The sequence below is a fragment of the Pleurodeles waltl genome, chromosome 6, assembly GCF_031143425.1.
Source record: "Pleurodeles waltl isolate 20211129_DDA chromosome 6, aPleWal1.hap1.20221129, whole genome shotgun sequence".
NCBI lineage: Eukaryota > Metazoa > Chordata > Amphibia > Caudata > Salamandridae > Pleurodeles > Pleurodeles waltl.
Window position 1 is genome coordinate 1,093,231,915 of NC_090445.1, and position 14,914 is coordinate 1,093,246,828.

General features: G+C 41.7%; 1 protein-coding gene across 1 annotated transcript in view; it reads left to right on the top strand.

Moving 5' to 3' along the window:
• PPIF (peptidylprolyl isomerase F) overlaps positions 1 to 14,650 on the top strand; it is a 45,952-nt gene extending 31,302 nt beyond the window's left edge. The window contains exons 4-6 of the mRNA XM_069240184.1: positions 10,198 to 10,294; positions 12,232 to 12,307; positions 12,933 to 14,650. Of these exons, the coding sequence (XP_069096285.1) occupies positions 10,198 to 10,294; positions 12,232 to 12,307; positions 12,933 to 13,089 (330 nt within the window). The 3' untranslated portion in view covers positions 13,090 to 14,650. The remainder of the gene's footprint in view (positions 1 to 10,197; positions 10,295 to 12,231; positions 12,308 to 12,932) is intronic.
• The last annotated feature ends 264 nt before the right edge of the window (positions 14,651 to 14,914 follow it).

Genomic DNA, 14,914 nt, shown 5'->3' on the forward strand with positions numbered 1-14,914 from the left:
ATTTATTGCAAAACATGCACCAGTCTGAAAGGACATCACTCCCTATTCTTTCCAAAAGTGTCACCCTGCAATACATATTAGATACCACCTGCAGAGCCCACCGTAGGATGAAGCAAATTAGTGGCACACAGCTGTACTAAATAAACAATTCAAAGTCGAGGCTCAAGCATGGGCCCCAGGCAAATACCCATTGTGGGCAGACTTCCAGCCCCATCCGTGCACCATGTAGATGTGGCATCTATCTTCTAGCTTTTAGAAAGCTGGTGGCATTGTCCACAGCTGCCTCCAGGAGGAAAGCGCAGAAGTTGTTTAGAAAACTATTTCACCGCCCCATGGGAGACAAATAGTGTGATCAAAAGAACCCTCTTACCGTATTACGCGTGTGAAAATATTCAAACTATTATTCAACATACCAAATACAGGTGATTTCATAAACTTTGAGGCGGCTATAGCAGAGCTAGAGGCTTACTTTTTTTCCCCAGCTAACTAATGACTGACAATGTTGTCCTCTTGCAGGTGCAAAAGGAGGGTCGTCATTCACTAGATGTCTTTAATGCCCACCGGCAGGAACTTTACAGATGATTGGGCCAAAGAAGTAGGAAATCGACTGATGCATGGCTGCGCATTGTCAGTACTGTGACTGGGGATCCTACAAGAGCCCTGATTGATGCACGGGCAATCTCCATGCTGGTACATTCATACAAACCTTTGAATCTAAGTGACCAAAGGTTGGAGTGAGCCTTGGCTCAAATGTCCATCAAAGCAGAAGTTGATCAGCAGTGGTCTATTGAGAGACCGTTTATGCCTTCTAGAAAATATCCATGACGAAGGTGTGAGCAACTGAAATGAATGACAGGAAGAGGTGGCAGACCTGTGTCTATAGTGGGGTGAATGTACGCATTTGGAGCAGTCTTTACCATATGCATGTTCTGCATATTGTAAAGGCCTTTCCAATTGCGTACATTCAAATTACACTCCTAAGGTGTGCAATTGAAACAGAAGTAATAGCAATGTGGAGAAAATGACATGTTATGAACCCTGGGGATGCTTTTGTAGGTCATGAGTGGACATGCTCCTACTGAACCCAAGACTGCTTCGCAGATCCAGTAAGCACTATCGATCTACATGTTGTTTTTAGATGAATCCTCATAAAACGGGTGCTCTTTGCTGACCTGTCATGTGACAATGCACAGCTTAAAAGTAACTCCCTCGATTGACTCTCCGGTGTCCTATTAAAGCCGTGGATAGGAAGCAATATTTAACAACACTAAGACCACACTGGAGGCCACTAATGGAAGAATATATGCCTAAGGAGGGCACACCTGTTGGGGCTTGGGAGGAAAAATGTGTAATACAACTGCATCACTATGACATATCTGAACAAGTCAAATTCTTTGTGACAGAAGGCGGCCCTGGCACTTTTCAGTGCTTGTTACTGTGGAAGATTTGGAACTTTTTTTTTTTTTTTCCTCTCGACAGATATGTAAACACTTGGGATATAGAACTCCTGAAAAAAGTCTGCCATTTCTTTGAGCTAATCAGCTGTCTGAAGCAATAGAATATAGCATTTGACAACGATCCAATGATAAAGGCAATTTGCCTTATGTATCGACCAGTGGCTTTTGAACTTTTTAACCCCCTCAAGACGCCAGTGGAGGGGGGGAAAAAACATGCGCCCCCTCCGAATTTTGGTAAATTATTCTATTACATTGGCAGTGTTTTAAATAGGTCTACAATTTTTTTTAACATTGCAGTTAAGTTATGTTACTGTTTTAAAAATGCAATCAAATACATGATGCCAAACATGCTACTCTGCTCAGTCAGGCCCTACTAATGTTTAAAAGTAACCGCAGTATGATTATTAGAAGTGGTGGTTGAGGGTTCTGAAGAGTATTTAGAGTCCCTTCCGTTTTGGCACATACTTCCAGCTTGGATTTTTTTTACCTCAAAACAAAGAGCCCTGTTATTAGCATAATGCTTCTTTTGGCCAGAGTCTGCCCTACCCCCTCCAAGATCACTTGAGACCCCCTACCCCCTGTTTGAAGACCCATGGTATTAGCTAATAAGCTCCCACATTAGACAACTTGGAAGAAGCTAAACTGAAAGTTGGAACAGGAAGCTTGAAGTGCTAGAAAATTATCTGGCCAATGCCCTGGGTATCCACCATGTTGGTAACAACAAAGCCAATGTAACCAGACGCAGCAAGAATTTGCATTGACATGTGCCTGCCCACTTAATACTATAAGTGGGAAGGTCCCATCATACCAACAATTAATAATCCACTCTGACCTAAATGATGTCTGCTGGTTTTCCAAATATGATTTGAATGCAGGATATCACCTGCAAAATCAGGAGGCGAGCAGCCGGCCTGTCGCAACTTTCTCAGCACTTTAGGTTAGGAAGGGTGAAAAGACTATTCCATTGCAGCTGAAGTTTTTCAGCACACAATACAAGCAGCTACTGCTGGATTAGAAGGAGTTCTACTGACCATCACGGTCTGCTACGCTTAAACACATCCAAGAATGTTGCCTGACCCTACACATGGGAAAGTGTGAATTTCTTGAAAACAAAATGCCCTTCTTTGTTAATATCCTCTTGAGTGGTGGGGTTGGCGTAGAGAAAGCCAGGCCCAGTGACCTCCTCAAAAATTCAGAATTCAGCAGAGCTTAGACGTTTCTCTGGACCTGGCAATGTACAGCAGGTGTTTAAACCTAGCTTTGCATTCATCACTATTCTGTTGGGCCAGCTGATATCTTTTGTTCCGAGGGAGTGGTTGTCACATGACGCATTCCAAGAAACTAAGAACGCAAAGATCAAGAATGCTGCAAAGAAGTACGTTGATCCAAGGACTGACTTGGTGGTGGATGCCAGCCTTGTGGGACATGGCGTAGTGTTGCAGCAATCTACAGCAATTTGGATGGCTGAAGATAAGGAAAGTGTTCTCAAATTGAACAATAACCCTAGGGAATCCGATTGGGCTCTGTCTGTTTTCATTTATGTACGTATGGAAATGGAGTTCAAAGTGGTGACTGATCATAAACTCTCATTCTAGTGTTCAAGCCATGCCATCTCAACCCTGTCAATAATTGAAAAATCGGATTTGCAGAACCAAAAATACCGCACTCACAATTCTCTACAGACAAGGCATCAGCAAACAGCCTGATTTATTTCTCCATCATCGTAGATGTACAACGCAGTCCTTTGTAATGATGCAGTCTACTGGGAAGCTATTTTGATAGTGCCCAAGGAACCTGAATGTCTACGGAGAACCCTTTATGCCATTAAGGAAGACGTTTGACAGACCTGCAGTTTAAACATGCAGGCAGTTGAGCAATATTGCCTACCCTCTGTTGGGGACGCCCTGAGTTAGGGGGGACAGTGGATTGAATCCACTAAGAGGAAGGAACATTGTAGTCCCATAACTGATGTAGAGCAAAATGATTCAGTTGGCGCAGCAAGTTCACTAGGGCATAACAAAATCTATGGTTCTCAGAAATGGATACCATGTTCAATGAATTCCAAACTCCTCTTGATGGAAGATGACGGAACACCATATTAATCAGTTGGTGAGTATTTCAGCATTTTGCCCACTGGACATTACCGATTAGTCCTGATAGAGCAAAAAAAACAAATCCTAGTAGCTGAATCTGTATTATACACCTTCTTCGACCATGTGAAACCATAAACTACCGAAGATCATGAATTCCTGTGGCCTACTGCAAGTGAATAAAATAGACGTTTTGCCACTGTTCACTAGTGGGTCTTTGGCACTGATCTGGAAAGCCTGGCGATATGGTATTGGAAAATAACACCTACATGGCTCACGGAAAATATTTCTTCATGAGAACTCGGAAGAAGTTTCTGCAGATCAGTGTTGAATAAAATGACGTTTGAATGGGTTATTCACAACTTTTTGTGCAAATTCAATAATTCCCATCATGATAATACCAGTTATGTACCTACTAGTTTTGTGTTTGGGAAGCAATTGGAGATGTTACTCCAGTGGAAACCTCCAGTCCTAATCGCTTGGGCCACTCGACGACTAGTGCATAAGAACATCCAATATGCCAGTCAGAAGAGCGTGGCCAGCCAGTTGGACTGATAGTTTTCATAGGATGCCCATCAGAAATCGCCATCATGAAAAAGTTTTTCAGGCAGTTTGTGTGGCTCATTGACTGTGACTCAAATGACAGGAACGCTGGTAACAGCTTCCCGTAGCGCTGAACGAGGCAATCTTAACGTATCTTTCTTCTAGAGTGTCAAATCTCCCTGCAGTGATCAGGAGGGGTAGTAAAAAGAATAGAGCGAATGTCAGAAGATCCAGCAGAACACTGGAGAATTATTCCACTCCATTCTCACTGCAATCTTAGGTTAATGCCATATCCAAAATATGAATGAAGCAAAACCTTCTGCGTGGTAGGTCCAGACTTGAGAAGGATCTCGATGTAACTTGAGGCCTCTGCCATCTATTTGGTTGAAAGACTCATATGATGTCTGTACTCTGTTTTGGTCTATTATTATTATCCATGTGGTGTGTTGCCGGGTGAGTGTTGTACATATGTCTCATGTAGACATGCATACGCCAGCGCTGCAGAGCTTGCAGCGTAGTAGGCATGAAAAGTGTGATCTTTGCATGGGGTGGGAAGGTGGGCTCCTCAGCAGGGGGTTGCGGCTCGTGATTGGGCCTTCTATCTACACTTGTACCGAATTGCGGAACATGTGAATAAAGAATGTGACGTAATTTAATGTACTCATTTTTGGTGACCGAAACCACCATACGTGTGTTGTTGCACATGTAGTATTGCTCAATAGTAAGATATGAACACGAAAGTTTCAGTGCCTCGATTCGGACTCCCTGTGCTTACATGCCTGAAGGCGTGTTAAAATAGATCTTTCTCTTTAAGGGGCCACACCTGTTACATCGCGGTGTACTCCCACTTGGTCAGCTGCTTTTTACCCTTGGTAATTGTATTCAGAGTAGATCTTCACTATTGCATTTTTAGTCAAATAGCAAAATAAGACGTGTGCGTACCGAGCTTTGCTGCATTTATGGTAAAGTTTAGGGTATGTCACACATTGGAACTTTTTTCCATTGGCTAACGGTTTCTAAATTAGTCTTTTTTCCACCTAAGTATTTCCTCTTAAATGTTTAAAAAGACGGTTTGGTGGGAGGTTTACACCTCCTGTGAGGCAGCATTCGTACAAGTTTTTCCTGGTAATATTTTTGCCGCCCACTAATCTACAAACCAGCATCTCCTGTCGAGCCTGTTCTGCCATGGTAATTTGATACTCTAAGGTCTGTTGTAATTTTGGTGAAACAGCTGTTCTGTGGCGTTAAAATATTGCTCACCCCCTCTAGGACTTTCCCACTAGTCTCTTTTAGTTTCGCTTGCCCTCGGTACCACAGTGACTTGGCGTCCATTTCTGGAATGAGGCAGCGGAGTGGGAGAGAAGACCACACAGGAGGCACGCGGCCGTTCCCAGAGCACAAGTCGGTGGCGTGGCCGATTCCTCATTCATAAGTAAAGTTAATTAGTGCTTGTATGTCAATGGCACGTGTACAAAATTTCACAATGCTGCATTTTACGTAGGATGAGACGGACGAGGTTTCGTGAATAACTCAGTCCCATATTTTTTTTTCTTCTTTTTTTTGTTTATTCTTGTAGTCCTGTTCATTATAATACATTCAGGGCTACAAATGCCTGACGTGAACGAATAACATTGAAATTGATGAGTTACCCACATATAGAATAGGGAAATAGAAAACTACAAGCCTTCTTACTGCTCATTAAACATTGTTCATATGTTACACGCTTTGGCTTTTTGGGCAGACCTATTTTCGTCCAAAACGTAAAGCTCCTATTCCAAATCTTTACTATCAGAAGAGTGGTAGAGATAGTAGAAACGTCAAAAATGTATTTATCTTTACATTGCTTTTTAGTCCAAATGTATTTCCAGATCTTGGTCTGGCTGTGATTGACTATCTAAGGTGGCGCACTAAACCACAGCACGCAGGGCACTATATCCGTCGGCCATCTGCCCTGGGGAATGCGAGCTTCGTAGAAACCCAGGCCATAAAACTAAATCTAGCACTCCATGTTCCGACTTCACTTCTTCTGTGCCCTCAGCCCCTGCTCCTAGAAGGTGCTCTGTTTTTGCAGTTTGTGCAGCAGAAGTTTGAGTAGTGTCTCTTCTGCTGTTGCTCGCATTTTCACACGTTACCTGAACATAGACGATGTGTCATTTGCGCCAGTCCTCGTGGGCGGCCCTAATCTCCAAGGGATGGAGGGTGACCCCTCCACCGCACCCGAATGAGCATTTAAAGAGTCATTTATCTCCTTTATCATGTAACGGTGACCTAATAAGTTAATGGATGGTCCGGAAGCGCTACCTGACCGACACACTGTTTCAGAAATTTAGCAGTTACTTCAATTTTACGTGCGCGCACTCACCACTTTTTGCTTGTTAAATTAAGTGTTAACCATTATGGCGTAAGTGCAATTTGCAGTATACATACGTCCTTATCTACACGTGAAAGTGTCATTTGTTTTTTTTAACTCCCAACAGTAAAGAGCAGGCCAGCCTTACAGACTTTTTTTTTTTCTTCTCTCCTATTAGTGTTCCCTCCATGGGCCCCTATTTTCTTGTGTTGCTTGGTGCAAGCTCTGGACCTCTATGATCCAGGGGTGTGGAATTTATTAAAATATCTACTTGTCCAGGGGACAGGTTGATTCTCAAATCTACTTGTCCTGTAAAAAGATCTACTTGTCCCTTTGGTGCCATGTAGTGTGGCGACAAATTATGGCAGCAATTAATAGCCTCTCTGATTATGCCAGGGCTACTACCATAGTAGGGCTTGAATACTTGGAGTTTCAATCCCTACTGTAGCAATTCCCTTATTTTGCCACCTTTCTGCATACTGGGGCTGGAGGAAGCAGTAAGCAATAGTTCCAGGGCTGGAATACCTTTGAGTCTGCAAACCTACTAACCTGCATGTTTTAAAGATTTTTACCAGCTTCTCTCTAATATTTTCCCATAATAAGAAAGGTTGGACATTTACTCCTGACAATGGCAGAATTAGAACTTCTTCCAGGGTTGGGAAGAAAGTGGCTGGAGGGAAAATGAACTTGCAAATGCTCAATAGATTCTCACATGAGCAAATCTACACATCGTATTTACCCACGCTAAAATACAGTTCACAAATATTTTATAGGGGTACGACATATACCATGGGTGCACTTTTGTGACTTTCTTTAAGAATTTGGGGCCACAAGTAGGTAGGTTCAGATTTGTGACCTGCAAATTGCGAGTCGCAAATCCGAATGTAGGATGGTGTCCTTGACACCATCTGTGATTCGCAAGGGCTTCGCAAATGCCCACATCATGAATAATCATGAGGTGGGTCGCAATTTGCAACCCCCTCACGAATGGTGGCCTGCTGGAGACAGCAGACCACCATGTCTGTGACTGCTTTTCAATAAAGCAGTTTTTTTTGTAATGCAGCCCGTTTTCCTTAAAGGAAAACGAGATGCATAACAAAAACGAAAAATGACACGTTTTCGTTTCATTTTTTTAGAGCAGGCAGTGGTCCACAGGACCACTGCTTGCTCTGGAAAAAATGTTTACAGTGACATTCACAATGGGAAAGGGGTCCCATGGGGATCCCTTCCCTTTTGCGAAAGTGTTAGCACCCATTTGAAATGGGTGCAAACTGCGATTGGTTTGCGCCCGCGTTCGCGGTCACAAAACAATCCTACATTGCACTGCGAGTTGCAATTAGGAAGGGAACACCCCTTACTAATTGCGAGTCGCAAACCCGTTTTGTGATTCGGTAACCAGGTTACTGAATCGCAAAACTGGGTTTGTGCAAAAAGCTACCTACATGTGGGTCTTGGTCCCTAATTAGGTCTGGTGTTAACAAAGACATTTTGTTTTTATTAAACTTCTATTTCTCTCTCTTTCGGCTGGCTTTACTGTGAGGGATCGCATTCTGCTCTTCCACAAGGAGCATATTGCCACACAAAGTAGTTTTGTTCAGTGTCAGGAACTACAGTGGCAATCAGTGACGTAACGAAACTGGAGGGTGCCCCTTTGCAAAGAACATGGAGGAGCCCCCTCTCCAGACTCACTCAGGGCAGGTGCTGTGCTGACGGGGCCCCCTGGAGGGCGGCTGCGGGGCCTTTGTTATGCCGCTGGTGGCAACGTGTGCTTTAAGAGTTCAAAAACTTTTTTGGGGGGGTTTTGCCAATGTTTGTTACAATGTTGAGGGCCTGGTAGCTCCCACAACAATAAAGTGTTAGAAAAGCCATGTCAAAACAAGACACGCATTGATGAAACTAAAAGACTTATAAAAATATGTCAGATCAGTTGGCTTTGTCAGTGTTTGTTTATTTTCATGCTTCCCATAATCGTGTTGAAAATGGTTACACTGATTTTCCATTAGAAATATTTTTGGGAAATACTAGCATGCATCAACACATTTTACTAAATGACACTTCATTTGCATATAATCAGAGAGCATTCTGGGAGCATTATACTTAGCCTCTTAGCCTAAACTTTTCAAACATGTGTGTACACGTTTTTTTTTTTTTGTACTGGAACCAACGTCAGTAGTGAAGTGTGACCTTAAAACATTTATTTACAGCACGCACCCTAATAATGAAGGCTTTCAAATAATGAACCATAAATACAAGTTCGAACAGCATTATCCTTTGGAAACACATTACCTCAACTGCAGAGAGTTCAACTCTCTGTAAACAGGCAGCCAAAGGGTTTGTGCTGCAGGGGGTTGGGCCTACTTGTCCCAAGGACAAAGTAAACATAAAAACTTGTTGCCCTTGACCCCAAACAAGATGTCCTGGGCCTCGGGCGATAGGAATTCCACATCCCTGTGATCTCTTCAGTGTGATCGCAATAATCCATACCTTCACTCCGAACATTTTATCATTATTTTCTACTGGACAAGCCAGCCGACTTGATTATTGTTGAACTCTATTGTTATGCTTACTGGTGCGAAAAGGTTCACTTGCAGGGTTGGCATCAATAGCAAGAATCTCCGTTCATCCATTAGATATCGCCTACCAGTGACCAGCTCCTGCCTCATCAACCTGAATTATAAATTAGTTTAATTGGTCGACCCTGGAAATTGGCGAATCTGGCCGCCTTTTTTCCTTGATGCCGGTACCAACGTTTCTTTCAACCACTTGTCCAAAAGAGGTTCTTTGAGTTCTACAATTATAATGCTTTGTGGCTGTACTGAGCAAATGTTGCACCGGGAATGGGAAACCACTAAGTCATTATTGATGCCAAGCAAAGCCACTTTGAGTAGTTTGAATCGCCTACAAATGTGGAGTAAGGCAAAACAGCTCAAAATCGCAGTGTTGACTTACTCTGCACCATGGAGGCGTTCCATGGGCTTTCCCACACCACTCCCATGTTTTTTGATGCATATCTAGATTAAATAAACTGGGAATGCACCAAAAGATACGCCTCCACAGCAGAGGCGCAACAGGGAGAAATTTTATATATATATATATATATATATATATATATATATATATATATATATATATATATATTTTTTTTTTTACTCCTGGTTACTTCCTCTTTCTATGTATTCTGCATTCTGCAGAGCACATAGAGGAATATGCCTCTGATTGTTTTTGTGCATGGCGGTGCCCCTTTCTGATTTAAAGAAAAAAAAAAAAAAAAAAAAGAATCCTGCATTTAATGGAGGCCCCCTAGGACCATGGTGCAAGGGTGCCTGTGTCAGCGCTAGGCAGCCCACTGCGCTCCAGCGTAATGGGAAAGGACAGGAATGTGCTTAATGCCTTTTAAATACGGCACATTCCTGCCCTTTCCAAGTGATGCAGCGCAGCAAGATGACTTGTTGCATTGCACTGTGCCACTTTCCCGTAAATATAGGCCTAATTCCTCACTTTTCCTCAAGCCCCAAGGCAGAACTGGTCAATGTGGTGTATAAAGCTCTCGATTACATTTAAGTTGTGATAGGCTGGAGTAATGCCCAAAAAATGATAAGCGCCTGCTTTCAGCAACCTGTGACGGATAAGCTGGGGTTTCTCCAGTGAATCCCCAGAGTCGGTGGTGTTGAAATGCATACACTAATCCTGTTGGCTTAGCCTTCTGTCTTCCAGGAAAAGAAACCCACCATTTTATTAAAATCTTTGTCTATTTTAGGGTGGAGACTTCACCAACCACAATGGTACTGGCGGAAAATCCATCTACGGCAGCAGGTTTCCAGATGAGAACTTCATCTTAAAACACACTGGTGCTGGTAAGTATACGGTGGTGCCCCACCCATCTCTTGCTTTTTATTAATTAATAACAGTGTTATGGAATTTCTATTGCCGGATGCCCAGCACATATTGTTTGGGGTCAAGGGCAACACATTTTCATGTTGGATTTTGTTTGTCCTTGAGACATAGTCCCACCCCCCTGCAGCACAAACACTCTGGCTGCCAGTTTACAGAGAAAGGAACTGTGTGCAGTTGAGGTAATGAGTGTCCATATGTTAATGCAGTTCAAACTTGTATTTATGGTTAATTAATGAAAAGCCTTCATTATTAAGGTGAGCGCTATAAATAATTCTTAAGGTCACACTGCACTACTCACGGTGATTACAGTAAAAAAAAAAAAGTGTTCACGCGTTTGAAAGGTTTACCAATATGAGGCTAAGTATAATGCTCTCTGTTTAGATGCAAGTGTTTGAAGAAGCTTGTAAGCACAAATGATGATTCTTTTCTTTAAAAAAAAGAAATAAAAAAGTTTTGAAAAAAGTGCAAGTATGGAAAAAAAAAAAGTTTCGCTACTATGACATTTTAGGTGCTATTCCTTTGCGTCATTTATTAAAATGCATGCTAGTATTTCCAAAAAGTATTCCTAATGGAAAATCAGTGTAACCATTTTCAATAAGATCATGGGAAGCATGAAAATAAACAACCACTGGCAAAGCCAACCAATTCTACAGTTTTTGTGAGTCGTTTGGTTTTGTCAATGCTTTTCTTGTTTTGACATGGCTTTCGTAACACATTACAATGGTGAGGGCCTGGCAGCTCTCACAACAATAAATACTGGCAAAAAGAAAAAAAACGTTTTTGATCTCAAAAAGCACACATTGCCACCAGTGGCATAACAAAGTCCCCTCACCCCTCCAGAGGGCCTCCTCAGCACAGCACCTGCCCTGAATGATTCTGGAGGGGGGGGCTCTCCATGTTCTTTTAATCAGGGACCCAATTCTTAAAGCTAGTCATAAAAGAGCACCCATTGTATATTTCTTTGAATTGGTGGCTTTCAAGAATTGACTAGAACTTAAAATATTTGTGAACTGTATTTTAGCATGAACAAACATGCATGTGTAGATTTGATCACGTGATAATCTACTGATCATTTACAAGTTCACTTTCCCTCCAACCATTCCATTTCCCCCCCACCCCTCCAAAAAAAGTAGTAGTAGCTGTGATGTAAACAAGAGGCTATAATCGGAGCTCTTACATAATGGGATTGCTGCTATAATTTGTGCCGCACTACATGGCACCAAAGGGACAAGTAGATTTTTATTTATTATTATTATTATTTTTTTTAACAGGACAAGTAGATTTAAGAAGCAACCTGTCTCGTGGACAAGTAAATATTTTATTAAATTCCACACCCCTGTTAAGTTATTGAATAATTTAGGTGGAGAGAGCTTGTTTCTCAGTTTGAACCTACAGTGATCAGGATTAAGCAGGCATTATTAATGTCTCCTTTTGAATCTGCACTGATAGGGTGGTTGTTTGGCGTTGGCTAATGTAAACGCCATCCACAAACAAATGTCCACATACGTGACCCTTACTAAGTAGCCTCTTTCACTGATTGGTCTTTGTCCTTAATGAAATGCTACTCTCTATCGTAATAAAAATGTTTATATGGAATGGTCAGCTGAATTATTGTATTAGAATGATTTGGCACATGTTGTACATTGCTTTTAAGCCCTTGTGGCCTGTATTTTGCTTTGAAAATCCTTGAAGACTAATCATTCCCACCATGAACAAATTTGTTTGCATCCAAAGCTGCATTATCTGGAGGCCAGGTTTGGACAGGCCTAGGCCCCATTACCAGACTCTGCAATGTTTTCTGCCAGTATTTTGTGTTGGAAGAATGCAGGTTTTGTTGTGGAGCTCACAGAAGTATGACCGTTGTGTCTTTTTTTTTTTTTTTTTTTTTCCCCTGCAGGTGTCCTTTCAATGGCCAATGCTGGCCCAAACACCAACGGGTCTCAATTTTTCATCTGCACAGTTGAAACGGAGTGGTAAGTACTCACAAACTGTAGGTAGTGAAATGGTGTCAGTTAAAATCTTGAATCTCCCAAAACCTGTGCAGCTGTCCAACAATTCCTTTACCATTTTGTAACCTAGCATTTTAAAGCCTTCTACATGCTGGGCAAAGGAATGTGAGCGGTCCTCACTGTGGGTTGTGGGCAACGAAGCGAAAGGTTATCTGCAAAACTCTGCCATGGCACTTGTGTTTAATGGAGAACGGTTTCTGCCAAGCATGCAATAGCCATCTATTCAAACTGTATATCAACTCATGGCAGAACAAAGACCACGCTGCCCACGCAATACAGGGGATGCACCAAATCGGGCCCTTTCAGTGGGCCCTGTTCAAGCACCTTTAATGTCAACCTAAAAACATAAGCTTCACTGGAGGACTGCAGAGTGACTGTAGGGGGGGCAATACAAGTCACTAAATGGACAATCTCTACAAATGGTCATCATTGTTCATAACTGTGAAGTGTGTGTGCATTGGCACCATTTACAAAAACAGTGATGGCATGCCTTCATGAGGTATCGTTCATGTGCTACCACCGCAGGCTGTCACTACAAGGAACGTTAACCTCACTCATTCTTTTTCATCTGTCTCTTCTCTCCTCATAGGTTGGACAATAAACATGTTGTGTTCGGGTACGTTAAAGATGGCATGAACGTAGTAAAGAAAATGGAGAACTTGGGCAGCAAGAACGGCAGGACCTCCAAAAGAATTGTCATAACCAATTGCGGGCTGTTGCCAGAATCACAGGACCGCCCCTTGTGATTGGAGCGAAATCTGGACTGTAGATGTTTGTAATTTATAGAATATTCGAAGCTGTGAAGAACGGGGTACGGGTGTCAGTGGGCCTGTTGTGAAAGGTGGACTGTCTTTATGTGCCTGCCTGGAAATGATGTTGTGCTGCAGGAAAGTGAAAGCATGCTATGTTTACACAGTCTTTATATGTGCCTTTCTGCTGTGAAGGTGAAGATGTTTTGGGAGCCATTTGCCTTCTAGTAGGATCCACTACTGCTTTGAAACCGAGTTTTCACGTTGGGCCTATGTGTGAAACATTTTTTTTTTTTTTTTTTTTTTTTTTAGTGAATTTTTTGTGTGAGCGTCACAGAGCTGGTAATGTATAGTTGCCTTTAACCTGTGGCTGTTATTTATTATCTGACAGATTATTGTGCAATTAACCATAATAAGTATTCATTCTCTGAGTAAAACCAAATTTACCTCCTACCACACTGCTGTCAAATTGCAGAAGGATTTTCGCCATAATGATTACTACTATTTTGAGTTATTTTGGAGAACCGCTCTTTTTCTGAATATTGTAAATACCTCTTGAGTTGGACAGCCTTGAACAAAGAAAATCCTGTGAAGCTAATTTAAAATTCAGCTGAAAACTCTGCATTAAAAAATACATTTTAGAACTGGACATTTAACTTTGCTAGAAATATTTTTGGAACTTTGTAATGTAGGCGTTCAAAACATATGATCATGCAGGACATCAGGCCATGCTTGCAATAGTTAGATACTTGTAATGTAAAGGTTCATACAGCTGGTGTTCTATGGTTAGCTTTTTCAGACTAGGAAATTTAAGTATATTTTAAATTTGATACTCTGTAGGGATATCCTACGAACGTCTGGTGATAATAAACCTGATTTATGATGGAACTTACAATGACATCAAATAGGTCCCTCTCTTGCTGCATGCACTCTTATGCCACACATGTGCCTGTTGATCCTAATACAGACTTTTTGTGCCTAAAACCCAACCCTTCCACCAAGTTGACTTTCATCACAGCAAGTTGTCCAAAGCAGTCCATTTGATAAGCTGTTTTAGTTTATGTATTCAGGAGCTGCCGACTCCTTGGAGATAATAAGTACTGAGTTAGGTTATTGCAACATTGGTGTTCACCATTTTAGATGGTGCAAGTGGGCATTCTGGTTGCGCTGCATTTTCAAAGTTTGAGTGAATTGTACAATATAAATCTGTATGTTCAGTAAAGCATGAAATGCAACTGAAGAGCAACACTCTCCCCACATTCCCTTCTCTTGGGCGCAGGAGATAAGATAATTGAAGTATACCAGTTTAATTCTTGTGTCCGCTAATTCCGTATTAATGTTAACCAGTTAATGATGTAATAAAGTAAATAAGATGTAATTTTGTTTGGGGCGCATGGGGTTGAAGGATAACTGTTGGACCACCATTTTGTCTGAATGCAAATTTTTTTGTCCATGTTTTTACTGTACACGGATGCACAAGGAAACATTTAACCTTTAAAGTGACTTAACATGTGTTGACTGGTGCCTATTTTCAGTAATAAACCATTTTTGGTAATAACTCCACTTGTTTTCATTACAAACCTGCTCCTGCCCTAACCTGCTCACCTTTGTTAACATCACCAAAATTGTAGGTTGCAGATAAATATAGCTGAAAACAACTTATTTTGGCAAGAAGTAATTTATTCTAAATTACATTTTATTTTAATATAATCTCAATTTAAGCTTCCCTGTGTCTGACTGGTCAATGTCTGAGGGAGCCCTTGCACACAGACAATTTAATGCACCATAAGAACTACTGCTGACAACTGTTTGTGGGTTCGGA